At 47.7% G+C, this 27,364-nt stretch overlaps 1 protein-coding gene across 2 annotated transcripts; it reads right to left on the reverse strand.

Annotated features, from left to right (window-relative positions):
- Positions 1-47: 47 nt before the first annotated feature.
- HIBCH (3-hydroxyisobutyryl-CoA hydrolase) lies at positions 48-26,461 on the reverse strand. 2 transcript variants are annotated; one of them, XM_081095405.1, is made up of 14 exons: positions 26,345-26,461; positions 21,744-21,786; positions 19,768-19,943; positions 18,030-18,114; positions 15,643-15,714; positions 13,981-14,033; positions 11,354-11,432; positions 10,054-10,199; positions 9,170-9,256; positions 6,913-6,971; positions 6,229-6,310; positions 3,421-3,540; positions 3,075-3,108; positions 48-579 (listed from the first exon to the last, which is right to left on the reverse strand). In XM_081095405.1, the coding sequence occupies exons 3-14, from the start codon at positions 19,795-19,797 to the stop codon at positions 464-466; spliced, it is 963 nt and encodes a 320-aa protein (XP_080951531.1). In that variant the 5' UTR covers positions 19,798-19,943; positions 21,744-21,786; positions 26,345-26,461; the 3' UTR covers positions 48-463. The 2 variants fall into 2 exon arrangements, with proteins under 2 accessions (XP_080951531.1, XP_080951530.1); XM_081095404.1 differs by having other exon boundaries at positions 19,768-19,908; positions 26,345-26,455.
- Between the last annotated feature and the right edge of the window lie 903 nt (positions 26,462-27,364).

Genomic DNA, 27,364 nt, shown 5'->3' on the forward strand with positions numbered 1-27,364 from the left:
CATTTTAAAATAGACTTATACATGGAGAAAACTCTATGAAGCATTAGCACAGTATCCAAAAACATGATTTTATTTTTTATCATCTGTACATAATCTACTTAATCAACATATGAACGCCTTCCCAAAGCCGGACATTAAGCTCCCATTCCCACCAGCTCTCCCACCCAGTCTCTGAGGACCTCCGTGTCCCATCTCCAGTCAGGGCGGAGAGCAAACAGCTTGGGCGTGGCAGGCCTCGTCTGGGCTGTGATCTCCCGAGGGGAAGTGCACACAGGCGAGTCCAGCTACGCTCCAACGCTTTCCTTGCGGACACCGGTGGTTCATGAAATGCCCGTCTCTGCTCTCCTTCCCCCCAGTAACAGCAGAAGCCGCCCAGCTCGCGGGCATGTAAAGCAGCAGCCGACTCGGGCACGAGCCTCCGTTTGCCAGCCTCTGTTCCAACTGCCTCCCAAACCCAGGCACTTCACAACTTCAAATCGTTGCTCCCCAGAGACTTGAAGTAACTGCTCACAGCCTCATCAGTCACTTCCGCCAGGCTGGCCGGCTTCCACTTGGGACTCTGGTCTTTATCTATTAAAACTGAAGTGAAGAACAAGAAACGTCAGTTCATTCCTTGCTGAGTCACGATTCTAATTACCGAATGACACACGCCTGGTACGAGGCGTGGCTTTCCAGCACGTGTCTTTCTGCAAAGCGTGAATTTGTGTGTGTCTGTTCCTCTTACAAGTGAAGCCCCACAGATTCCGGAGGGGCGGCCACGTGCTGATGAGGACCGTGTGGCAGCCGCCAGCCCAGGCCTCCGAGCGGAGCCAGGGTCCGGGGCTAGAAGCCTCGTCGTCTTCCGGCAAAGCCGTGAAGGAAGCCTCCTGTTATAAAGCAGCTGGACCAGCGCTGGGGTGACGGGGAGGACAGCAGGAGGGAGAGGGCCTCCCTCACCCAGCTGAGGTGAGGGAAGATGACTGAAGGGAGAGGAAGGGGCTTACGCATAACTCAGCGTGGACCCTGCCTTCTGCTGAGCCCTCCGCTCACAGCCCCGAGTCAGAGCGCCGACGCCACCGGCATCATGAGAAGCCCCTCCAGCCTCAGTGGTGTCATCACTGAGTGCAGCCAGACAGACCCCACAGGAGGGTGAGCGCAAGGCGCCTGTAAGGCCCCTTTAAGGGGGGGTGTCAGCTTCTGGCTGACAGTGCGCAGCTACCGATGCTGCCACTGGGGACTGACGGCAGGCAGGGCCGCTCTGTGGGGTTTCTTACGTTGTCGCAAAGCCGTGAAGGGAAGGGGCCGCGCTCACATGGCTGTGGCGGGCGGTCTGAACCATGCTTACTAGTAAAACGTGCACAGTCCCTGTGAAGAGTGGAAACATATCAACAGACAAACCCTACATGAACCAGACACCGCCTTTAGGGTTCAAGGTAAATGACGAGAGCAGCCACCTGGGACAAGGAAGCAGGCTGCCTGGGGGGTGGGGGTGGATGCAGAGTTAAGTGTGGACACCGGGGTGCAGTTCAGCTGCCTGGCTGAGGCCCCAGCATCAGCATCAGGTTCAGCATCAGCCCAGTGAGGGTGCTGACCATGATGTCATCCTCCCAGCCAACCTGAGCTGCACATCCGGGGCAGTGCCCGTGCAAGCAGCCCTGGGACAGGCTTTCCGCCAGGACCCCCGGGCCCCCTGCCAATGCCGTCTGCCGCCCGGACGTCCCCTCAAGGGCAGAAGAAAGAGTGATCAACTCGGAGTCTATTTTATTCCCAACGAGCACTTTGTCAGCATACAGGCAGCCTGCATGGAGGCAGCTCCGCCCGCAGGTCCCTGAGACGTGGTCCAGTCCGCCCGCCGCTGCTCTGCTAGAATGACCTGCTTTGCTTTCCCTGACGCCCAGAAGTCTGCTCTACATGCTGACAACAAACACCTCTGACAACCACTCCCCTAATTTGCTACTTTACTTAATTTGATGACATATTTTATAATTAGCAAATTAACGCAAACATTTGATTATGCAAAAACACCGACCAGTTTTCCTGAGAACAGATGCTACTTTCCGAATAAAAAGGTTATGCTGGTTAACGAGGGGCTATCCTTTCTCCTCAGTAAAAAGCAGCCTGATAAGAACCTGCATTGTAATCAGAAGTTAATGCAGCTCGGTTTCAACTCTTTTTCCTTAAAATCATGACAGTGTATCTAGAAACAACACCTGTCTTTTTTAAGTTTAAGAAGGGTTGCTCTCACATAAAATGAAGGTTTGGCAGCAGAACCCAAGTATCACATGGATCCTCCTAAAATCAGAAGTCTAGGCTCTGATCCCACGTTGCTGGGAATTAGTGGGGGAAATGCCTATTTTACTGGTTTCTGTATGACCTATGGCCCCCTCCGACGCAGCGCCATGTGCCTCTGAGAGGGTCTGAGCCCAGGCTCACTTCAGATAGGAGATCAGGCCATAAGCTCAGAAGTTCCCCACGCAGTGCCCGGTGTTGACCGAAGCTCTATTCAGGCAGAGCGCACCCGGTCTTACTACATGAAAGTGATCAATAAAAACATGAGGAAACCAGACATGCAAAGTGCAGGCAGAGGGACACTCACAGAAGTAACAGCTATGTTTTTAGGGAGATGGGCATATGCATAAAAATTATTGCAAATTTGCTAGGAATGAAAAAAATCAACCACTTGCTTCTTCTAAATATACTGGCTTTGAAGATAAGCAAAAATATAAATAAAAACATTCCCGTATTTTACTAATTATGTATATGGTTTTTCTCCTGCATTGTGCGGAATAAACGTCTCTCTCTGAGGCTTCAGCAACAGCATGAGTGACAAGCTCACACTGCCTCTGCCCGCGACTTTAAAAGCAGGGTGACCTCTTACATATAAATTAGGGAGCAGTGAGCAGTCATGTAAGTTTTTAAAACAATATTGGACGCAATGACTTATCTCCCCTATATGCCAGTTGGTAATTTTTTAACACTTTGCAATCTGTATAAAAGTCTAGTTTTCACTAATTACACAGCAACCATCTTGGATGAACAGTGTGCACTCACACGTTCTGCTCCCATGAGAGCCGAAGGAGCCAGCTGTCACTCACCTGCCCGGACGCCTTCGGGAAAGTCATGGCCCCCCTGGAAGACACGAGAGGAGAGAGAGCTTGTGAGCGCCCTTGCTCTCGGCGACCTCTCTCTACACCCGCTGAGCTCCCACTCCCACGGCCACTGCTGCCACAGCATCAGAGACGGACCGACGGGTCCCCACTCCACCACCACCCATCCCCTCTGCTCAAGTGTCTCCACGGCACCTGAGCTAACTGGCCCACTGTGTTTCTACAGAGACATCCACGGCCGTTTTCCTATCGGTGGCTCCGTGTTTTGCACGCTCTACAATGACCATACGTTAGCTCGTAGCTCTGAAATGGTAACACTTAGACCAATGCTCACCACACAAGCTTGGCTCAGCCGGTACTCCATGGTCAGCACGTCCTTCAGGCTCTTTGAGGACCCCTCTGTGAGCTGCCGCAGGGTGATCTTGAGAGACGTTGGAGACATCTTCTGAATTACCTGTTAGGAAAAAGCATTTGCTCGTTTTATACCAATAGTTCCTCTACTGTCTATAACAGGGGTGGGCAAACTTTTTTACTTGAGGGCCACAATGGGTTCTTAAACTGGACCGGAGGGCCGGAACAAAAGCATGGATGGAGTGTTTGTGTGAACTAATATAAATTCAAAGTAAACATCATTACATAAAAGGGTACAGTCTTTTTTTTGAATAGTTTTATTCATTTCAAACGGGCCGGATCCGGCCCGCGGGCCGTAGTTTGCCCACGCCTGGTCTATAACAAACCAGCTGAGTTTTGGTATTAATCATGTTAAAATGTGCTCCTTCATACAGCACTTTCAGATGACAAAGTCCTAGCAAAGTTAGGCTACACTTTAGGCCAGTGATGGCAAACCTTTTGAGCTTGGCGTGCCAGCATTTTGAAAACCCCTAACTTAACTCTGGTGCCATGTCACAAATAGGAATTTTTTGATATTTGCAACCATAGTAAAACAAAGACTTCTATTTTTGATATTTATTTTATATATTTAAATGCCATTTAACAAAGAAAAATCAACCAAAAAAATGAGTTCTTGTGTCACCTGACACGCGTGTCATAGGTTCGCCATCACTGCTTTAGGCTAATCCGGCCCAAGCACCAAGCAAACGTTGCCTAATCCATGACAGTCAGGAAAAGTCCATCCCTCCAACTGCTGAGACGGACTCAGCGGGAGCCCATCAGCACGTGTGTAACGTGCCATCACTGGGTGTGCACCCAACACTATGTTTCTATTCAACGATTAGTAAGGATGTTGAAGAAATGATGTCTCTCTCACAGTCAACCCTGGAGAGAAAGGGACCCCGAGATGTAGAGGCCGTGGTGGCACTTGGACAGGAACGCGGCTAAACCCCTGGGACCCGCAGGAAGAGCACAGGGACCCGAGGACACCGGGGCGAGGAGCCACAAGAGGCTCGCCGAGACAGGCACTGGGGCCCTCCGAAAATCCGTCCAGCATTTCTCTCGTCTGCAAACGTTTCACCTGACACCAAGGGCTATCTTCTCCTTCAGGTGGTTCTGGGTAATTCTGGGGTGTCTATCTCGGCCAGGAAGCCTCAGCGGGAGTTTGATCCCACGTCACGTCATGTCATGTCACATCCCTCCCAGCAGAGATGGGCATTCTGGAGCCGCGTTCATTCACCAGAGCTCCAGGTGAGCCGAGTGGGAAGGAAACTCGCACTTCCTGTGAGTGTGTGTGTGGCCTCGCGGGATGGGCTTGCCAGAACCCCTTTCTGTGTGTGGGACGATCACACACGAGAGGGACAGAGGCAGCGGGAGGGCGTCCAGCACCCCCTCAGCCAGGGGGGCAGTGCTCTCAAGGGAGGTGGTCCCTGCACGTCTGAGCTGCTGTAAAGTGACAGCAGATCGCCTGTCAGGCAAAGTGCTGCGTGGCTGTTTGCAAATAGAGCTGCTAATCACACTTAGCCACGCTGCTGAGAACAGTGATAACAGGAATACTAGTTTTTATGTTGCTCTGGAACAAGAGAACCAACGTGAAGTCAGAACCCCTGAAACAGAAAACCATCATCTACATTTATGCAAACATTCCTAAAAGCTGGAATAACGTTAATGACTTTGTGAGTCAGGGAGAGAGACCACTGTCCCACCTGCTCTGATGCGTGCCTGCCGCGTCTAGGAGTCTGAAAGCTGTCTCAGGGGTCTAACCTGCCGGCACGGCACTCCCACAAAGCGGCGCCTCCCGCTGTCGCCAGCCGAGCTGGCGGTGGAAGATCGTGTCCCTGAGACTGAGAAACTGCTGAGGCTCAGCGGGGGCTGGAGACGGAGCCCCGTGCTAGTTTGATCAGTTGACTGCCACGCGTCCAAGGCGGAAACCATCCCCACACGCCACGATATTTTGAATTTAATTTAAAAAATCAATGTGCAATGAGTACTATAAAAATAAATATATTACTCACAATCCGGGTGTTCTTGAATATTTCCAGCTGAAAATTCTCATGAAAAATGATTTTTTTTTTAATATATTTTATTGATTTTTTACAGAGAGGAAGGGAGAGAGATAGAGAGTTAGAAACATCGATGGGAGAGAAACATCGATCAGCCGCCTCCTGCACATCTCCTACTGGGTATGTGCCCGCAACCGAGGTACATGCCCTTGACCGGAATCGAACCTGGGACCTTTCAGTCCGCAAGCCGACGCTCTATCCACTGAGCCAAACCGGTTCTGGCACGAAAAATGATTTTAAGTTGATCAGAGCTGCCACTTAAGGAAAACGTTTTTTTATAGACGCTCGAGGCGTGTGGGGAAGGTTCGTGCTTGCGCACAAAGGGTTTTAAAAGATTTTTCTTTTTTTTATTAAACCTACTGCTTAGAAAGACCATATATTGAGCTGCTGCTCATTAAACAGAACTTACCGATCAGTGTCACACCTGCAACCTGCTGCAAGGTGACCGTCCCTGCTGCCCAACCTTCTAATACACACGCCCTGGTGCTTCCCCGGGACCGGAGGGCCCTGCAGGGGAAGCGTGCCCGGGCTCCCTGTGATGGCCAAGGGCTTGGTGACCGGCACCTGGGTTTGGTAAGGTTTTGTGGGAACAACAACAGTGGGCTATGCCACCCCCACAGAAACCTGCCCCCTCGCGGCCTCCCGCCCGAGAGCCCACATCGCTCGGGCAGAAGTGACCCAGGCGTTACCTTCAGCTGCTCCAGGGCGAAAGGCGAGCCGTCTCGCTGTAAGTTTTCAATAATCTGCTCCACGGTGTTGGCGGAGAAGCAGCTGTAGGAAAGGAGACACATGATGTCACATGACGATCCCGTCCTCCTGCGACAGCCAGAGCCCAGCGCAGGCTTCCCTCCGACAGGCGCAGGCACTAACGCTGCTCCGCTCTTGGTGATGCAGAGCAGAGCCCAAGTCTTCTCTGTGGGCCTCCTGCACCGTTATTTGTAAGTAAATGACATCAACACTGAAAAACTGGTGCTTCTAACTGCAGACGGCTGTCTTATTTTCCAGTAGTTTCCTCCTCCTGTGTTCCTAAGCCAGTCTGTTCATCTCTCAGATCACGACACTAAACCACTGGCCGAGGGGTTCGATACATCAGACCTTCAGGGAAGAGGACTTTACAAAGATAAAAGGTAAGTTAACTCATTTATTTCTAGCCTCTCTTTCCCACTTAAAAAAAAAATGTTTTTCAATAACATGCGTCGATGCACCTAAATCAATGGGTTGGTCTCCCCCAGTAGGAGCTGTTTCAAAGGTGAGTGAAATAAAAGCACTGTGCTCTCCAGCTGCAGCATTAGGTGCGTCCTCAACACAATGGCATTCCACTAGCAGGTCCCATTTCCCAGCCCCCAGGGGCAGGGGCACCCGGGCTCGAGTACCTGTTTATCCTGCCCAGGTGCTCCTCCAGGGCGAACGCCTTGCCCTCATCAGCTTTGGACTGTTTGAAAAGAAAAATATTGACATTCATTTGAAGTAACTCAAATCCTTAAAAATCTTCAATCAGTTCATACTGAAGGATACACTATGTGACAGATTATCGCTTTCAATCCAATTCCATCCAACCATCTCCTGACTGCCTACCACTGTGTTCAAAACTCAGACGTGCCTATTCCAGGCCAGCACCTGACAGGGTCGAAGGCCAAGTGCTCCTGTACTTTTATGTCACATCATCTCTGTGACACGTGTCCGTCACAGTGTGTCAGGAAGTTCAAGGACTGTGAGGACCGAGAAGTCGCCCTGCCCAACGCCACGTGACACAGGCATCCCGCCAGCTCCCTGCAGCCGCAGAGATAGAATAGCGCCCCGAGTGCGGGGCAGCTGTGGCTAGAGCTTGTGTTTAATTCTGGGCCAAAAATAAGCCCTCATGTTTCTAGCTCTAATTCACCCTCTTCCACCTTCATCGTTCCTCACTGCAGGGTCCTCACAACCCAGGGCCCTCGAATGCACCAATTCCAGTTTATCCAGGTCATTCATTTTTCTTTAATATGCTTTCATTGATTTTAGAGAGAGAGGAAGAGAGAGGGAGAGAGAGAGACACATCGATGATGAGAAACATCGATTGGCTGCCGCCTGCACGCCCCCTACTGGGGATCAAGCCCAGCACCCGGGCATGTGCCCTGACGGGGAATAGAACGGGTGGCCTCTTGGTGCGGGTGAGCCCCATCAGTGAGGTGCATCGGTCGGGCTCAAGGTCCTTCCTAAAGTGTGAACACACACCTTCGCTGGTGTAGCTGAGTCCTAGCAAAGCACAGCACGACGCCACGGGCCCGTCTGCTTTGGATACGAGGCTTTTATGAGAGGACCAGCTGGGGCAGTCCGGGCAGTCCTTCCGGGCTGTGCAGTCACACTCAGCACTAAAGCTTTTTTTTCCCTCAAAGTAAACAAAATGTGGATTACAATATTATTCTAGAAATATAGTCCACACACTCAAGATTTATTTAAGACTGGTCTGGGGGTGATCATGTGGTTTAAGCCAATATTAAAAATTGACTCCTATAGCCCTAATCGGTTTGACTCAGTGGATAGAGCGTCAGCCTGCGGACTCAAGGGTCCCAGGTTTGATTCCGGTCAAGGGCATGTACGTTGGTTGCGGGCACATCCCCAGTAGGGAGTGTGCAGGAGGCAGCTGATCGATGCTTCTCTCTCATCGACGTTTCTAACTCTCTATCCCTCTCCCTTCCTTTCTGTAAAAAATCAATAAAATATATTTTTTAAAAAATTGACTCCTGTAAATCTTGGTAGAAGAGATATAAGGAATGAAAAGATGACTGGTTTTTGTTCTCTTTTATGGATGAAAAGTCCAGAATCTCTTAGACCTCACAGAAAATTCACAAGTGCTACTGGTTTATTCCACACATCTGTACTTTCCTACATAAAATAGTTATATTATCACGTGCCCTGTTTTCTGCGTGTGTCACAAAGGCCTGAGGACTGATCACTGGGTTTCTGAAACAGGCTCCGTGTTTATGAAGTTTCTCCTCCTGGAGCAGATATGCTCCGTTCAGTGCCCTCAGCTGGGGAGCGCTCTATTTCTGCACTGTACAGCCCCCTTCAGTGCTCACAGCCCAAGGGTAAGGAGGCTGGGCAATGGTTTGAGGCTGCAACTTCCTCTGGCATGGGTCCACTACGAGAGGCCCACAGACAAGGGCCCTCCATAAATCATGACCATGCATAGCACTAAAGCTTTTACCCCCTGCCACCTCGGCTGCATTCTCCGTCCCGCGTAACTTAAAATGCACAGAGGCTGTCTCACTCATGGCTCACGGCTGCCCACAGCCTGGAAACATAAGCAAGCACCTTTTGTGTGAATATCTGGTCTTTTGTCTTCAGTTCCCAAAATAAAGGTGAGACGGGTGTCTTGTTTTCGTAACAAGTCCCTCTCGGCCACAGCACTGATGCTGCTAATGAGGGGACTCTGGAAAGCCCCGAGGATGGGAGGGCTGGTTGCTGGGGGAACGGCCTTGGATTTGAGTTGGACTCGGTCCCCACCCTGACAGCTCTGCAGACGCTTCCTCTGTGGCTTTCAGAAGGCTGCGCACATTCATCCACACCCACGCACCACGGCGCTCATCACCGCTCTCGTCACTCGCCCTTCCCCGGAATTAAAACCTGAGGTTAGAATACTGACAAGGTTACCTTTGCATGATACGTTTCTAAGACATCTGCAATCTTTTCTTTGGAAGGAGATTTCAGGGATAATAAATCTTCTTCTAACAGGTTCAACTAAAGGTAAAAAATAACAATAATAAGGGGGACAGGAAACAGACTTGAAACACCACGGGAACACAAAATACTTCAGAAACCTTCTATTCTTTTTTGAAATTCCTGCCTTAAAATGATGATGCCCCTCTCTTCGGCTGAGCTACTGAGGGAGGTTGTCACTGACGTTGTGCACACACGTTCCCACAGCAGGTGTTGTCTTGCGAGGAATGAGTGAAGGTGGGGGAACTGAAGAGGAGGGATCGAGACACTCATCTTTGTTCCCCTCTGCCTACGGAGCAGGTGAAATGCGGTACCACAACCAAAGATCTGAACTGTACACTGTAACTGACTTGAACTAAAATGATCCCACTGAACTGTGGCCGCTATAGTAACCGTAGGCTCTGTAACACAGCCACACCGAGCTCTCCCCTGGCCCCTCACACACCTCCCGTGCTCCATCAAATGGGGCTTTTCACTGTCTCCAAAAAACATAGCGGTGCTTGCTACCCGAGTACCCATGTCCCACCTGTTTATTAAATGTTTCCTCCACCCAGAAGGCCTCCCCTGACCATGCTCTCTCAAACCCAGCGGGGCTGCGCTCCACGAGCAAACTCCGGTCCTTCTGTACAGGGAGCCCTTCTTCCTGACCCAGTGACCTGCATCTGGGGAGCTGAGACCCTTCCCGGCGGTCACAGAGCTGTAAGCAGGAGGTCCAGGATTCAGACCTCCGGCTACCGAAGCCTAAGACCTCAGCCGCCCACTGCCTCCCATGCAATGAGTTCTTCCAACAACACAAGATGCAATTTTCAAGTACTCACCTTTTCAGAATCTACAAAGTGTGTAGCAATTCCTGCTCTGTACACATCTCTTCCTTTCAGCCTGAATCCTGTTAACGCAAGGAAGTAACCCAGTCTTCCTTGAAGTCTTGGCAAGAAATAGCCTCCGCCCACATCAGGGAATAGTCCTGTAATTAAATAACAAAGAGAGACAGCAGGGGTTCAAATGAGAGATGCATGTAACTTTCTCTGCGCTAGGTAAGACCAGCACTGAGCAGTACTCGTGTATGAATAAACCACCGTGGCTAGGGCAAGAACCCTAAGAAAGGGTTACACAGCCTGGCCAGTGTGGCTCAGCGGGTTGCACATCACCAAACGGTTGCCAGTTCAATTCCCGGTCAGGGCACATGCTCAGGTTGTGGGTTCTATCCCTGGTCGGGGTGTATATGGGAGGCAACCAATCAAAACATCAATATTTCGCTCCCCCCCCCCCTTTCCTCTCTCTCTAAAAAATCAATAAATAAAAAAGGGGAAAAAGAAAACAAAACCAAAACAAACAAACAAAAAGAGGACATCGTAATTTTCAATAATAAAGATAAATTTTAAAAAAATGGTTCTACCAGATTACGCATAGCAGACACAAGATGAAAACCACCCAATGTTTGCCAGTGAGTGAACGGATGAGCAAACTGAACTCTGTTCATGAGATGAAGTGTTATCTGACAATAAAAAATGGACAGTCTAAAGAAAGAGGGAAGAAAGGATTACACAGACCAGCACCGGGACCCGCACCAAGCTGGAAGAGTGCCTGTTCCCGCCAGTCAGATGAGAAAGCACATGATGCATGGAGCACTGAGCAGAATACAAAGAGGAAAGTAAGTAGCACTCGCCTGGGCAACTGCTCAGCTCCTGCACCAAATCATCCAAAATCTTGCAAGACTTACAAGGATCAAACTGTTTGCAAATGACTTTAGTCCTCCCAGAAGCAAGCTCACGAATATTTATAAGAAAACAAAACATCCAGCGCCCAACAAGGTGAAGTTTACAATGTCTGGAGTCCAATTAGAAACTGCCAAGCATCTTAAAAAGCAGGAAGATGCTGCCCATAGTGAGATGATAAACAACCAATCAGAATGGACCCAGAACTGCCCTGGCTGGGGCGCTCAGCTGGTCGGAGCACTGTCCAGTTTATTAGCATAACATTGTTCATAATAACCCCTATTTCCTAATAGTTCAGATTACATTGTTGTTGAAGAAATTAACCAACTCTCGTGTGACATACAGTGCAGTCAAAATAAGTTGAAATAAAAGTAATTATGAAAATTTTGGGTTTGTTTTTTACCTATTGCAGTTTCTGGCATTGCAAAAAGAGACTTTTCAGTAGCCACTCGGAATAGCCCATGAACGGAGAGTCCGACTCCCTAGGCAAATAAGGCAAAACATGTTTTAAAATACTATAAGAGAATAAAAACAAATGCGTACACTCAGAATATTATGAGCAAATAATCATCTTTCTATTCCACGAGACGTGCCTTCAGGAGACAGACTGAGGGAAACCCTGAACCACACAACTTGAGAAGACCTGACTGGGTGACAAGTACCCAGGCCTCCCTGTGTCTGCGATGGGTTTGTTTTGGCGAAGGTGTTTTTGCTCCCACTCTGTGCCATGCTTCACGTCCTCCCCCCGCAGCCCCCCAAAGCCCTCTCATTCCAAAAAGAAGAACTGCGGAACTGACTACCCAGACCACTGAGTGTCTTCGTGGGACCAAGGTCAGAAAAGCACCATCAAGCTACTCTAGGAAACTTCCGCAGCTTTAAGTAGAATGTTAGCACATCTGACTTATTCATGGTTCATCAGATAAAATTAGCAATACCATTTTTCTCAGATACCATGGGGCCAACCATGTAACTCTTTAAAAATGGTTACTAAGACACAAGTTTTAGAAAATAAAAAGGCTGGCCAGAAGCCTCTGATTTGGTGAAGGTCACTGAGAAGGGCAAACTTAATAGTCATCTCTGAATAAACATAGTTGAATGAACAGATATTTGAATAAAATAAATAAGGAGTATACACGTGATGACAAAGTATCATAAAATTTATGTCAGTGTTCACACTGTAACATACATTTCCTATTTTATATTCTCTTCACATTGTTCAAAACTTCTATTACATTTAGTTCTCATTCTTAATCCTTTCTAACCGGTGTACCCTATCTTTGACATCACACAGTTAATTGAGTTAAAACATGTAAATTATTTGAAACAATGTCAAGCACTCAGAGTTCTATCAGTGTGAACGCATTAGAAAGGGGCTCATTTCTATCTGATTATTCTAACTTCTCATTACATTTCCTCAGTTCAAGTTCAGCCATTTAAAAGCTCTTGAAACTTTTAAACCTTTTTCAGAAAATATTAAAAAACACATGCAATTTCCTATAAATTCTATGTACTATATGCCAATCTTATATTTTAAGACAATGGAAATGAATAAAATCCTTCAGTTATTACCTATATCCTTCGATGTCAACGTTTATAAAGTCAATCACAATGTTTGATACTCTCTGTAAAAGCCAATATCATGTTATAGGTGTTCTATTAAGACACAGTCAGACACCTAAGCTAAAGAAGCACCATCATTCAGAACTGCCTGAAATCAGGCTGTTAGGGATTGAAAGCAGCAGCCACCCCAGGCTGGTAGGAAAGGCAGAGACGCAGACCTGGCTGGTCCCACACCCACGTGTGGGGATGAAAATGGGAGCGATGTCTTGGCTGCAGAGGTCTACCCTGAGGAGCAAGGGGTCCCAAGCCCACACCAGACCCCCGCCCAGGGTTCCAGGACTGGGAAGAGACGGCCCCATAAGCTCTGGCTGTAAAAACCAGTGGGGGCTGTGGCTGGTGACACAGAGGCTGCTGGAGTCCCAGGCAGTTCCTCCTAAAGGTTTGAGAGTTTTTAGTTTTTACTTAAATAAAAGAAAATAATCTGTAATTATATCATTTCTGTTGCAACTATTGGATTTACACTCCATGGAGTATTTATCATTCCTTTGTGGGGTTTCCGGTATCTTTCACATTCACCACCTCACCCTCTGGCCTCCTACCACCTACCGGAAGCCTACCTTTTCCTGCCATGGAGACTCCCTCGGACCTCCCACTTGTTGAAACGTTTGTCTTTGCTATTGTCAGTGCCATACAATTTACCACTTGCTAATTATCTTACGTTTTCTCCAACTCCACATCAAGTTATTCAAGGCCAGGGACCTGTAAGACTTCTTTGTAAGAGCGTAGACTCAAAGTAAAGATTTCAACTGACAAACGCCACTTCAGAGAACGTCACAGAACAGCCACTGTCACTGAGGGAAGTTTGTGCCACAGACAAGCCCGACCCCACATCCCCACTACTCGGAGGCAACACACTAACAGCCCAGGTTCTCTCCCGACGCTGTTGGGAGCGGTCGGTTACTTATAGTAGAAAAGGGCCCTACGTTTTTAAAAACAAGATTCAGTGAGTTCTATTGGTTAAAAAATCTGTTAATTCCAGACGCTAACACAGCATAAAACATAAGACCATTTTCTTTTGGGTGGAGATAGTGTAAACGTGATAAAAGTGTATCCCAAACTTGCAAGGCTCTACAATCCAAACATAACTTTGTTTCAACAAGTTTTATTGTGTTATATTCATCGCTTCATTTCTGGTTTGTTTGGGTTTTTTTTTAATCATTTTTGGAGAGAGAGAGAGAGAGAGAGAGAGAGAGAGAGAGAGAGAAACATCGATTTGTTGTTCAGTTTATTGATGCATTCACTGGTTGCTTCTTGTATGCGCCCTGACTGAAGGCCGAACCTGAAACTTTGGTATATCAGGACGGTGCTCTAAGCAGTGACCTACCTGGCCAGGACCTATTTCTGTTTAATAACTAACTTATTTCTAATACAACTCACATAGTAATGATGAGAGTAAAACAGTCTACTTACTCCACCCATTGTAATTCCATGAATAAATGCAACATACGGTTTCTGGCAAGAATCTAAAAGAGAAAGAATTGTAATTAATTGCAATGTTTAAAAAAATTTTCCCCCTAAAAAAACCACGTTATATGAACTATTTTCCCAAGGAAATTTTTGCAAGAAATATCAAGGTAGACTAAATGTGTGGCCTGTAAAATGTTCTTCTTAAAATGACAATCCATAAACAATCCTGATCATCTGTTCATAATCACTTAACAACTCAACCCTGCAATTTGAAACAAATGGAAGCTTTGTTTAATTCAGCTACTGAGAAATATGACTAACAACTGCCTTACAAGCCACTGATGTTTATAGACACAGCTATATTTTAAAGACCATAACTTGTTTTCTATAAATCTCAAGTAACTGGATACAAAGAGAAGTGAAGCATAAAGGAAAAAGCACGGCCCAGAAGTCGGAAGGCACAGATTGTAGTCTCAGCTCCGTCATTAACTGCCAATCCAACTATGTTCAATAGACATACTGACTTTAGGCGTAAATATACTTACACGTTACATGCATATCTTATGTGTATATCATATAGGGTGTTCCAAAAAATGTATATACGCTTTGAATGATTATAAAGTCAGTGTCTATTAATACAGTTCATTTTCAAAAGTTAAAAAAACTACAGATATGAGTAAGTTTTTTGCCAATGCCTGTTTTCAAACTGATGACTATTCTGGTCCAGGCACAGCTGAAAACGCAAAGCAATGGGATCGCAGACATCAAGGGTCATTTCGTTCAGCATTTGTGTGCCCTCAATTTGTCAGCTGTCACCAGATTTGTACCATAAACTTTATCTTTTATGTATCTCCATAAAAAAAAGTCTGGTGGCACTTTAGGATACATTTTCTTTGCTCAAAGATGAGTCTGGCTTCAGCCATTATCTCAAATCTGTTAAACCTGAAAAGGAGTGAAAATTAACTGAGTTATCAGCTGCTGAAGCATGTATACACTTTTTGGACACCCTCTATATAATACATAGGTAACCAACAAACAGGTAAGCATGTAGTAAAATCTAGTGTGGTCTGGGAGGGTAAACTACGAATTAACGACAGCGGTGCTCTGCGGACGGGTAGCGGCTGCCTCTGGGGAGAGAGGAAAGCAACAAGGCAGATGGAGCTGTAATGTTAAAATGTGTAGAATCTTATTTCTTTTACATAAATTGTAAAACATCAAGCAAAATAAAGTACTGATGCCTGCTCCCTCTGGGCTGGTGAGCACACAAGCACTTACTGTATTATTCCCTGTAGTTTAACATCTAAACCCAGGCTCTGGAACATCAACTAGAGACGTTTCATCCCAAATTCTTCAAGACTTAGCAAATGATACCTCTTTGTACAGAGAATACTGGGACTCACGTCTTTTGTTTTCCAAGAAAGCCAGCCCTATGATCAGAATCATGTTTTCATATCAACTGAATGACAAATAGGTGAGTACAGCCTACTAATATGAAAGTGTGGTTTCGGAATGAGCAGTCCGAATAGTTTAATCAAATTTACTTATGACTGACACATAGCATATAAAAGATTAAATAAGATTATCTACTGATTACATTTTTAATAATTCATACTTTAATGCTGCTTTTGTTGATTCCATTTTCAAAGCTCTCAGCAAAGCACATACCAATGGCATTGTTTAGCACATATTCTTCTCTGAAGAAATCCTGACTTATCTTCCGGTCTCCCTTTACAACTTCTGAGATTGTTACAAAAAAAAAAGAAAGAACAAAAGATTACAAATTTTTTAAAAAGTGTTTTCTAGACAATAGAATCAAATAAAATAAATTTAAAATACTGTAATACTCAGTCCTGGGGAAAACTCTAGAATGATTTGTTAACATTTTGAAATTGACCATGCCACAGACATGTTATAGGTAGCCCCAGATCCATAGTCCCATGTCAACTCCAAGGGAAAAATTCTTAAGAATTTCCTACAAAATGTTTCACTTAAATTTAGAAGTTATATATTGCTACAAAATGCACTTTCTTTTGATTGTTTTCTGTAGCACCTGAGTGAATATTTGGTGGACATACATTTCTTTTGATAATATATATATTTTTTAAGTTATTGATTTGAGAGAAAGAGAGAAAGAGGAGAGGGAGAGAGAGAGAACACACATGGATTTGTTGTTCCACTTATTTGTGCATTCATTGGTTGTCTCTTGTATGTGGTCCTGACCAGGATCAAACTCACAACCCTGGCACATTGGGACGATGCTCTAAACAAAGAAGCTACCTGACAGGGTGGTAATATATATCGCAAGTATACTATACATACACACACAGAGAAATAAATATATATATCTCCCATCTAATTCAATATTTCTGCCACTTTCACTTCCCCACGAAACATTTACTGAGCATCCACCGAGTACCACGCACTGTTTTAGGTGCTGCAGTTATGAAGACAGCAATGTAAGAGTCTGCCCTGAATGCAGACCAGAGAGAAGATACTACAATACAGTGCCGGTGCGATGCTCACTCTAAGGCAGGTGCTGCAGGAGCGGGAGCAGGAGGTGCCATGGAAAGACGGCTTCCCAGAAGGCACAGTCTGAGCCAAGTTTGAACAATAGATGGGGATTTCCTAGAAAGCGATGGGGGGAGGAGGGGGGCGCTTGGGGCGGAGTTCTGAGTAGAGGAAGGAGTACCTACAAAGGCACACAGGCCAGAAAGAACAAAATCAAGAAAGAAGTCGTTTTAAAAGACTGAAGGAGAAACATAAAAGGAGAAGCTAGAGAGGGAAATGAGATAGTAAGGCCCTTATTTATTAACACATTGTTTGCGGGTAGTTTTTATTGCGCGCTAACAGGTGGCGCGGGCCATTTTTGCTAATTTTTTGCGCAAATGGCAACGTTCAGTAAAATTACTATAACTTTAGTTCACGTATTTATACGTTACCCGCATTCTACCGCTAGTCTATAAAAAACGTATTAATACGTGTCCCGCGCTCTACTACACTGGTAGAACGTATAAATACGTAAAACGTGTAAACACGTTTCCCGCATACAATGTGTTAATAATACAAAAGGAAATACATCTTCCCAAAGATGCTGCTACGGCATACTGCTGCCTGGCATAATACAAAGGTGCACAGTAAATGCCTGAATTATAAACACTACCAGTGGTTTCCTTTCTATTGCAATTGCCTATCATCCAAGCTCACACCCACTGTGTTTTCTGCAGTCACTGTCAATACCACTATGAGACCCTTCTCTCTCTCACGCACACTGAGAGAGCACATGCCTCTTCCTGCCGTCAAGGCCTATGAGACTCACCTACTAGCACACAAATTAAATGTATGCTAGGTATGTTTCTTCTGTTACGGGAAAGTCACACAAAACCTGTTGACTGTTTATAGTTTTAAACTAACTCTAATGTAATCTTCCTTTAAAATGCTCCAAATCTGACTTCTTTTCGTGGCTCTTAAAGGACATTTTACCATTCTTGTCATTCTGAAGCTTTCCCTGGTTTATGCCCCAAACGCTCCTCTACCGTCTCGGCGCGGTGCCGACCACTCCTCGCCATTCTCAGCGGAAAGGAGGGCACCCTGCACTGCATGCTGAAGCTCTTCCTCCTCCAAGACCTGCCATCTCCTTCCAGTCTTACTCTGATCAATTACTCCATATAAAATAATTAAGTGACGTTCACAATATCATTTAAAAACTTTTCTGAGTGCCCACTTCTCGTTCTGAACTATGATCTTTCAAGAAGCTAAATTTCTTGGAATTGAAATCCCTGTTTTATTTCATGTAAACTAGAATAATTCTACAATTTGTACTGTATTTCCAAACAACAATATCAAGGTAGGCTTTTATGCAAAAATAGTCTAAAGAAGCTAAAAATCAATACATAAGGCTCCACCCATCTTTAAACTGACAAGTTAACTAGCTGCGAATATATTAACTTTTTAAAAATTCTAACAAGTAACACACGTGACGAAGTAGTAGGAAAGCTTGCTAGCACTTCATCCGCTCTGTCGAGGGAGCACTCAGGGCGAGGAGGGGCTGGTACCTCTGATGTCTCCCCCAGCACAGAAAGCCTTCTCCCCGGCGCCCTTTATGATGATCAGGAAGGTTTCGGGATCTTGTTCCCACTTCTAAAAAGACGACAGAATAAGCACATTACGACCACAAACTCATTAAAGATGCATGCACTTGCACAGACACACACACTTACATGTGTACAGGCATACAGTGTATGGAGAGACTACTTCTGCCCCACCCTGTGTATATATCCATACATGATATATAGCAGAACCTTTATAAAGTATATCCAGAAGAATGGATCCCAACTTTTCATGATGGCATGTGACATCTTTGCCATGACTTTTAGACAAAGGTTAAAATATATAAATATAAATATTAATACACACACACACACATACACTAGAGGCCCGATGCACAAAATTCGTGCAAGAGTAGGCCTTCCTTCCCCTGGCTGCTGGCACCAGCTTCCCTCTGGCACCCAGAACCCGGGCTTCCCTCGCAGCCCCAACTTAGTCCAGAAGGTGGCCCAGAAGGAAGTCTGGTCTAATTAGCATATTATGCCATATATATATATATATATATATATATATATATATATATAGGCTTAATACTACTACATGTTACGTTAGTTTAGTAATCTAGTGAACAAATCCATCCAAAGGTTGTTGATAACAGAGCAATTACCTTTCTAGTGTGTTGCTATGGGGCTCCGTCCTACTGACAAATTTGTGACAGAGCGAAAACACACAGACCAAATCTGAAAGTGGGGGCAGGTAAGGCCAGCTAAAAATGAAGTGGGATAAACAATCAAGAGCCAATGTAAACTCAAAAGACTAGAACAATGGACCGATAAAATATGAGTTAAGGAGACAGAAAAATTAACAGAGGCTCCATACAGTCTACACCTGAGAGTAAAAGTACAAATGCCCAAGGCAGAGGCGGAGCTGGACAGTTAGTGGAAACGTGGTGTTCTACAAGGAGTTCTCTTCTTGCTTTCACTCTGCCCACTCTGACCTGGAACACTGGCTTATTTCTGTGTCACATTTAAGAACACATTACAAGGTATTCCAACAGACAGCAAAATGGAAGAGACTCGTCAAATGAAGAATGAAGAACAGGTGGCCAGGGAGAGCTAGCATTTGTGGAACCCCATGTGGCTGACTGTACAAGCCAGGTACACTGCTTGGCTTCTCTCCACAGCAATCCTGAGGTGCGAGCACCCTACTTCACAGCTGAGCAGAGGGAGGTACACACGACTGGCACTCTCCATCGACACAGTTAGTAAACAGAAGCCCAGGTTTCAAGCACAAGCGGTCCGACTTTAGTGATGATTTCGCTGCACCCGCAGTTCACTTAGAATAGAAAAGCTTATGTATGACCTTCCCCAGTAAAGGCTGGCCACGCAGTTAGAAACAGTGGTCTTCAAATCAAAAGGCTGCTATCATGTGGAAGCAGAGTAGATCTGTACCTTCACACGGGCCCTACGAGGCAGACCCAGGATCACGGGGTAAAAGGGGGGAGGAAGAAAGAGCGGCAGGACAAAGAAGAGACTTAGAGCCACAGAAGAGGAGGGGCTCTCCTGGGGCAACCCCTCCCGGCCTGGGTGCTTCAGGCGAACGCAGGGCCAGCACTGAAGCTAGGAGTCATGGGCTTGGGCGCCGACCCCAGGCAGGCCAATGACTCCATGGGAAAGAATGCCAGAAATGTACTATAAGGTGCACTTTTAAGGCAATCGATACAGTGGCTGTAAGAAAATGACCAACCTTCAGCTGTGGGTAGATCTGCCGGATCATGCTCAGGTTCAGCGCGTTGAGGGCCTTGGGCCTGTTCAGGGTGATCACCCCTGCGCAGCCCCGCCTCTCCAGCAGCACCTCTCCCGCTGCATCCGTGTGGGCGGACAGCCTCTGTGTAAGCACGTGAGAGCTTTACACCGAAACAGCTACAGCAAATCAAAGCCTTCACCCAGTGCCAAGGTAACCGATCACACGCGTAACTGAGCACATCTGACAAAGATTGCTAAAATTAAAACAACCATACCTACCTCTTACATCTTTTAAATTTTACTTCTACGTGAAATGAGTCAACTTGGACGATGAAATATTCTTTAATCTTTTATTACTGTATACCAACCAATATATTAGCTACTTATAAAGCAAAGATGAATACAGAGGGCAAATAATTCAGACTACAGTGGCTACCAACAACTTGGAAACAGTTGTTATTTGAGCTGGGCCTTCATATATGCTAAGAAAAAAGGGGGGGTGAGAATGCTACAGAATAGTACATGCAAAAACGTAGCAATTATTATTTGAAAATATTCACTGAAAATAAACCTGTGCAGAATAAAGGCTGGTTGAAGAAATGAGTGCTGGGAAAACAGGAAGGAGCAGTGTGAAGCCAGATTATAAAATGACAGGCTCACATGTCATAGTTATGAAGAACTTGCCCATGTGCTCACATAAGGGCCTCACACACCGTGACTTAATCACCAGGTCTCACGGCTCATGTGATAGAGGACTAACTAATGTAACACCTGGAATTAACGTTTCCAACTACATAGCAATTCCCAGGTCTCCGCTACACACCACTATCAAGGCTAATGGCACCGCCCACTTCATACATTCCTTTAAGGACAGTGCTTGAAACTTCACATGGGAACAAAGTGCAATATGAAACTGAGAGTCAGCTTAAGCTGGGAAGTTTTAACTGGAGAATGAATCCTTACTAACAAAAATCTAATAAAACCCAGAAACCCGTATTTTGACAGTATTAGGCAATATCTCTTTTTAAAATATATTTTTATTGATTTCAGAGAGGAAGGGGAGGGAGAGAAACATCAATGATGAGAGAGAATCACTGATTGGCTGCCTCCTGCACACCCCCTACTGGGCATCGAGCCTGTAAACCTGAGCATGTGCCCTTGACTGGAATTGAACCTGGGACCCTTCAGTCTGCAGGCTGCTGCTCTATCCACTGAGCCACACCAGCGAGGGCTCACACAATGTTTAAGTCCTCCTTTATAAAATCTTGTTGTATATTTCATGTTGGACTTGGCTGCACAGGATGCCTATTTATTTTTGACAGTTATGCAGTCTTACATGTCAATTTCTCAGTCCCATACTGAAAAGCATTGGGTAATTTCCACCTTCTACTATTACAATGATGCAGGGATATCTTTAAGCATGGATCTTCAAGCACTTGGTCCAAGCATTTTTGGCGGACAGTTACAGAGGGTGAGACTTTGAGCAAAGAATATTACAGAATCTTCTACCGTTAATGCCACTAGAATGATATAAAGAAGTGAATGATTTTTTTCCCGCTTGAAAAGTTCCTGTCTTTTTAAAAACCTGAAAACTACTGGTTCATTATACGCCAAGCATTAGGCTAGTTTTTCAAATGAAGTATAGTATTTATTATCCATAAGCACGCTACGGTGGATACCATTATCCACAGTTTATATATGGTCAAGAGGAGGCTGAGAGACCAAGTGCTCTGCCCACGATTAAGTGGGGGCCCATGAAACCCAGGCCTTCCAACGCGAAGAGCCGTGCTCTTATCCACAGCCTGCCTCAGGCCACCTCCTGCAAGCTATGCTGGTCACGTCTTGACACTGTATGACTGGGAACCAGGGTGTACCAAGGTCAAAGGCACCTGCCAGTACTTCTCTTCTGCCCGAACAATGGCATCCTAAGTTACACCTCAAATCTAATAATGCCAGCAAAGCCAAGTCCAAACTTACCAAATGTTGCAGGATGACATTAGTCCTTTTGAATGAGTTAAACCTGAAACAAATGTAGAGTACAATGAACACAATAATGTGAGAAGTCACATTTCAATGTATAAATACTACACACATTGCTTTAGTCTCTTTTCTGAAACGTATAAAAACAAAAAGTGTTTTGTTTTTTTTAAAGATTTAGGTAGAAGAAGTCAAACGGGGGGGTAAATGTGACCAAAGTGGACCTGACTTGGGACTTGGGATGGTGAACACACAGTACAATATACAGATGATGTATTAAAGAATTGTACACCTGAAGCCTATGTCACCCCAATAAATTCAATAAAAAATAAAAAAAGGCTTAAGCCTCATTCATTGATGGTAGAAACAAATGTATGGCCACTTTGTAAGACAGTTTGGCAGTTTCTACAAAACTAAACATACTCCACCATACGATCCAGCAATTCCACTCCCTGTATTTACCCAGATGAGTTGGTAACATTTTCACAATAAAACCAGCGCCTAAGTGTTTATGGTAGCTTTATTCACAAGAGCCTAAGCATGGATGTAACCAGAGGTCCTTCAATAGATAAAAGGATAAACAAACTGTCATTCCACAAAAAGGCACAGAGGAACCTTAAATTCATACTGCTAAGCAAAAGAAGTCTTTCTGAAAAGATACGTACTGTATTGTATATTCCACTTTACTGCCACTATGGCGACAGTAAAAAGACCAGAGGCTGCCGGCAAGAGGGGAGAAGAGGTGGAATACCTGGGATGCCTGGGCAGTGAAAGGAGTCTGTGTGACTGCAGTGGTGGAGAGCAGCTGGACTTTAAATGAAACCAAGATGGAACTCATCCACTAGGACACACTGTTCAACTGATTCGGAAAAATGTCCTCTGCATCCAGATAGGCCCAGATGTCCAGCAGCGAACATTTCATCATCACGAAAATACTGACTCGTTCATCAGAAAGACAGAATGCAGTGAGGAATCTGAGTGAGGGGGCCTGGAGGCTGAGGGTTAGCCCCTGCACAGCTAAGAAAACAGTGCCAATTCTTTAATCAAAAATTACTTTTCTGCCCTAGGTCCAGTGTCATTCCCAGAGACACACTGCACAGAGGCCCAACAGCAGGCATCACAGAAGGAACCCGACCTGCACGTCAGTCTGTTTGCTCTTTGTAGCTGTGTTAGGAGCTGTGAGGGGCTAGAAATACCAGAGGAACTAAAAGTGAAGGACCCTGCCTTTTTGAACTTTGCCAAAGCACAAGGCTGGACCCTACCCTACCACTCTTGCATGGTCCCCACCTCAAGGTGGTGGATGTGGTGTCTCGGGGCACCCACTTGGCCAGTGCCAGTAGGATGAGCGGACGCAGACCACCTGCGGCAAGTCCCCGACCGAAGGCTGTGGGCCGTACAACTGGAGGTGGAGAAGGCAGGCACACTTACCATCAATGAGTGTGAAAACAGAACTTGTCCCAGGGACTCTAGAGGACAATGTCCACGCACTCACAGATCCCCAAAGGGCATGAGCACGCTCTCTTGTGCGGGGCAAGGTGGGGATGTGGGGTCTGTGGGGCCTGGGACCAGCGCTGGGTCTCTTAGGGGGTTACCATTTCTCCTTTGTACCACAGCCGTGGACGCCAAGGTTGTGGAGCTGCCCCTGGATGAGTGATGAAGGCTGGGATATGTATGTCTGCTTCCCCTCAACCACGTGCCAGGTTTGGAGCCAACGGGAAGGAAGAAGACCATAAACTCAGAGTTATTTGGGGACTCTGAATCCTTGAATACGAGTATGAATCGGAAGAGAAGGAATATGATGAAAAGTCTGGTGAGGAACTTAGTGGTAGGTTGGTTTGTTTGCTTTCTGCTTTGGCCGATTTCTGTGACCTATGAATGCAGTGCTCACTGAGTTACACTTGCATTTGTAGGTTTTTATTAACTTCCTATGAATGAAATAAAATTCTCTCACAAATAAAACTGGGACTTGACGCTAGACCTGCTCTCGCTGTTTCCTCTCCGGCTGCAGGAAGTATTTGAGCTGTTACGTAAAACTTGCCCATCTGGCAGCACATCTTTAACCTTGGGCGGGCATTTGGATACTGGCCTCATTAAGGAATTCACAGTTGTCCTGACTTAAGGAAGAGAGCACTTATGTTTTCTGCTGGTAAAACAGGTTCCAAAGGACAGAATTAGTTTTTAAAAAACGTTAGAAATGGTGCTCCCGGGTAAATGTAGTTCAGATTTTAAATGTCCATATGAAAACCCTACTTAGAAAATGTCCTGAGAGAGGCTAGGCCAGGGGTGGGCAAACTTTGTGACTCGAGGGCCACAGTGGGCTCTTAAACTGGACCGGAGGCCGGAACAAAAGCATGGATGGAGTGTTTGTGTGAACTAATATAAATTCAAAGTAAACATCATTTCATAAAAGGGTACGGTCTTTTTTTTTTTTTAGTTTTATTCATTTCAAACGGGCCGGATCCGGCCCGCGGGCCGTAGTTTGCCCACGGCTGGGCTAGGGTCTGTCGCTTCAGCCTGAACTCTGGGAATGACACGTTTTTAAAAGCACTGATTTTAATGACAACTTGTCAGCGCTTTGGGACCAAACACCTCTGCCTGTGCCCACCTCCAGAGTGTATGGCCTCACTGGTCTTGGCTGTGTGCAAGTCTCCAGGTGATTCTAATGTGCATACAAGTCCTGGCGCCACCGGGTCAATTGCGGTCAAGGGCACGCACCTCCATTGCCCTGGTGGGGGCGCATGCACGAGGCAACCAGTCAGTGTGTCTCTCCCACATTGATGTTTCTCTGTCTTTACCCCTCCCTCCCAGGCCCCCCCCCCCAAAAAAAATCAATGAAAAAAATATCCTTGGGTGAGGATTAACAACAACAAAAGAATATCCAGTAATCCAGGTGGGCCAGGGGATAGCAACAGAACCCAGAAGAGTGCCTCTCAGAAACTAGAACGTAACAGTAAGTGCTGAATTCATGAAGCAAATTGGGGCCAAATCTTGAAGCCCAGGCGGGGACGCCCTAGCTCATTCCAAAGGCAGGAGCGCGCCTCTCGCGAGCTTCCGAGCAGAGGACCGGCAGGCGCCCAAGGACACGTGAGCAAGTTGCTAAGGGAGGCGGTGGGTGCGGACTCGGCATGGGAAGAGGCCCGGCCAGCAGCCAGGTTTCTGTAACGGGGAACTAGTGACACATTTGCGAGCACTGCCTGCGCTCCAATCGGCAGGAAGAGGCCAGAAGTGGGGATGTGGGAGAGCTCCCACCGCTTCGGGAATCTAGGAGGAAGGTGCCCAGGAACTGAAAGTGCGGGTGCCAAGTAAAGGTTGCAACGCGAGATGGTGTGACTAGCACGGGTGCTCAGGATACACTAAGGTTTACAGAAATAAAAAGCTGAAGTTATCATCAGAGAGAGGTGCTTTATTTGGGAACAAGACCAGGAATGTTCCAGGGCTGAAGTGGCACCAAGGCTCCCCCAGCAGGGCAGTAGGGTAGGAAATCCGGAGGCCCCCGGACATGGGGGAGGCCCCCGGGCATCGAGAAGGTCCCCAGACATCGGGGAGGCCCCCAGCATCGGGGAGACCCCAGGGCATCGGGGAGGCCCCCAGCATCGGGGAGACCCCAGGGCATCGGGGAGGCCGGAGGTCGCGGGAAACCACCCAACCACAGCAGAGCCCTGGCTCCTCTGGGGAGCGCGCCTGTGGCCCCCGCTCTGAATGCATCTGGGGGTCAGGATGTGGCCTTGGGCTCCGGCCTCCGCTCTGCTAGGGCCCCACCCGGAGCCCTCCCACTGCCCAGAGCTCACCTGGCCAGTCTGCCCTGACATGGGGGTGGGACACAGCCCACCTGACCGCTGGGAAGGACAAACTCCCTCCCAGGCCGTTCACTTTGTCAAGAACAGTCCCCCACCACCACCCCCTCGCCTTGGCCGGCAAGTGCAGGGGGGTCTGCCCGCGCTCAGGGCGCCAGCAGCGCGGACAGCACGGGCTGGAGGCTCAGAGCCGCCAACCCGCTGCGAGCGGCTCGGAGGCGGGGCCGCAGATTTCAGGGCATTTAACCACAAAGAGCGGTTCCTCGGGCATCTTCCAACAGATGTTGCAGAGCAACGCCCTTCCCCAAGCCAAGAGCACGCCCCCGCCCGGCCCCGGGCGGCGCCAAGGCCGAAGAACCCGAGCTCCGAGCTCCGCTGTCCGGTCCACGAGCCGGTTCTCCCGGGGGAGCGGGGCCGGAGGGCGCAGCCCACCCGCTGAGACGCCTGCTCCCCCCGGGCTCCCGGGCACCGAGGGGCGCCCGGAACCACCGGCCGCTGAGCCAAGTCCCGCCTCGCGCCCGGGGCGCCCCGGCCAAGCACACGCGAGTGCGGCCTGCGCGCCCCGGCCCCGTTCCTCCGGGCGGACATGTTCGGACAGGGAGGAGCGCGGGCCAGGGAAGGAGGTGCTGCAGGCTCAGGGCGGGGTCCAGGTGATGCCTCAACAAGGGGCCAGGGGCGCGAAGGCGGCCGGGGCGCCCGCGACGGGACGGGGCCGAGTGGCGTCCCCGCGGGCGACTCGGAACCTCAGGCCGCAGGGCCCAGGCCGACACGTTCCTCCCGCGAGCGCGCCGCCCGCCGCCCGCTCACCTTGACGCGAGGCCCGACATCTCCCGCAGCCTGAGCTCCAAAAACACCAGCGAGCACACGGCCGGGGCGGCGCTCCCACAGGCTCCTCCGCCCCGTCGGGCCCGCCCCCGCCGCCCCGGCCGCCCCGCGACCCGGAAGCAGATGACAGTCCTCCAGGGGGCAGAGCGGCCTCGGGGATCTCGCGTGACGCGACGCTGAGGGCGGGGCGAGAAAAGCTGCATGAGAGAGAGTGGGGGCGGGAGGAGGGGGCGGGGGCGGGGACTGGGTGGCCGGGGGGCGGGGCGAAGCGGGACCTGGGTCTCGGACGGCGAGGGGCGGGGCCGGTGGCCGAGGGGGGCGGGGCGGGACCTGGGGCGGGGCGTCGTCTCGGACAGCCAGGGGGCGGGGCGAAGGCTGGGGGCAGGGGCAGGAATGGGCGGGGTCTAGGGCGGCCTATGGGCGGTGGAGGGGCGGTGGAGGGGCGGAGGCGGGGCGGAGAGCAGACGCGGGGTGATTGGCAGGAGAGAGGTTCTCTCCCAGAGGCTCTGGAGCGGGGGGTGGGGGAAAGCCCACGTGGTCGAGGCTTGGTATGTTCCCTTTCACTAGCAGAATTCGACATGGAAAGCTTTTCTGGAACTTTAACCTTTTTAAAAAGGTCAGTTTCATAGTCTTTTCTTTGAGGACTCAAGCAGATGAAATGCCTCCGTAACATTCCTAATCCAACACAACTTTCGCGGAGGAAGTCGCTTAATGAGTTAAAAACGCAGCATAATGAGATGTGCTCTCCTCTCGCCTGTCCACTCTCCTGTGGCCTAAGGTTTCACCAGAATGGCTTGGTGATGTGAGGCGTGGAGATACAACGGGTGTGGTTTAGAAAACATGGATTTTTGTGTATCACAAATTTTAGGGAAGCCTCTAAATGTTGTATTTTGAATGCTTAAGAAATTAAAAGCCCTTAGTACACTATTCCCTGTTTAATTTCCTTTTCACATTGGTCTCGTGGTATCCAAAAGACATTATGAAAGTGTTAACAGTTCTGAA

Source organism: Myotis nattereri, assembly GCF_964212035.1.
Source record: "Myotis nattereri genome assembly, chromosome: 7".
Taxonomy (NCBI): Eukaryota; Metazoa; Chordata; class Mammalia; order Chiroptera; family Vespertilionidae; genus Myotis; species Myotis nattereri.

Coding starts and splice junctions, on each gene's coding strand:
- HIBCH (XM_081095404.1), bottom strand. CDS start 26,364: ATGTCGGGCCTCGCGTCAAG. Junction 18,115..19,767: donor AGATCTACCCACAGCTGAAG/GTTGGTCATTTT, acceptor TCGTCTTTTTAG/AAGTGGGAACAAGATCCCGA. Junction 6,972..9,169: donor TAGAAACGTATCATGCAAAG/GTAACCTTGTCA, acceptor CTTTTCAAACAG/TCCAAAGCTGATGAGGGCAA.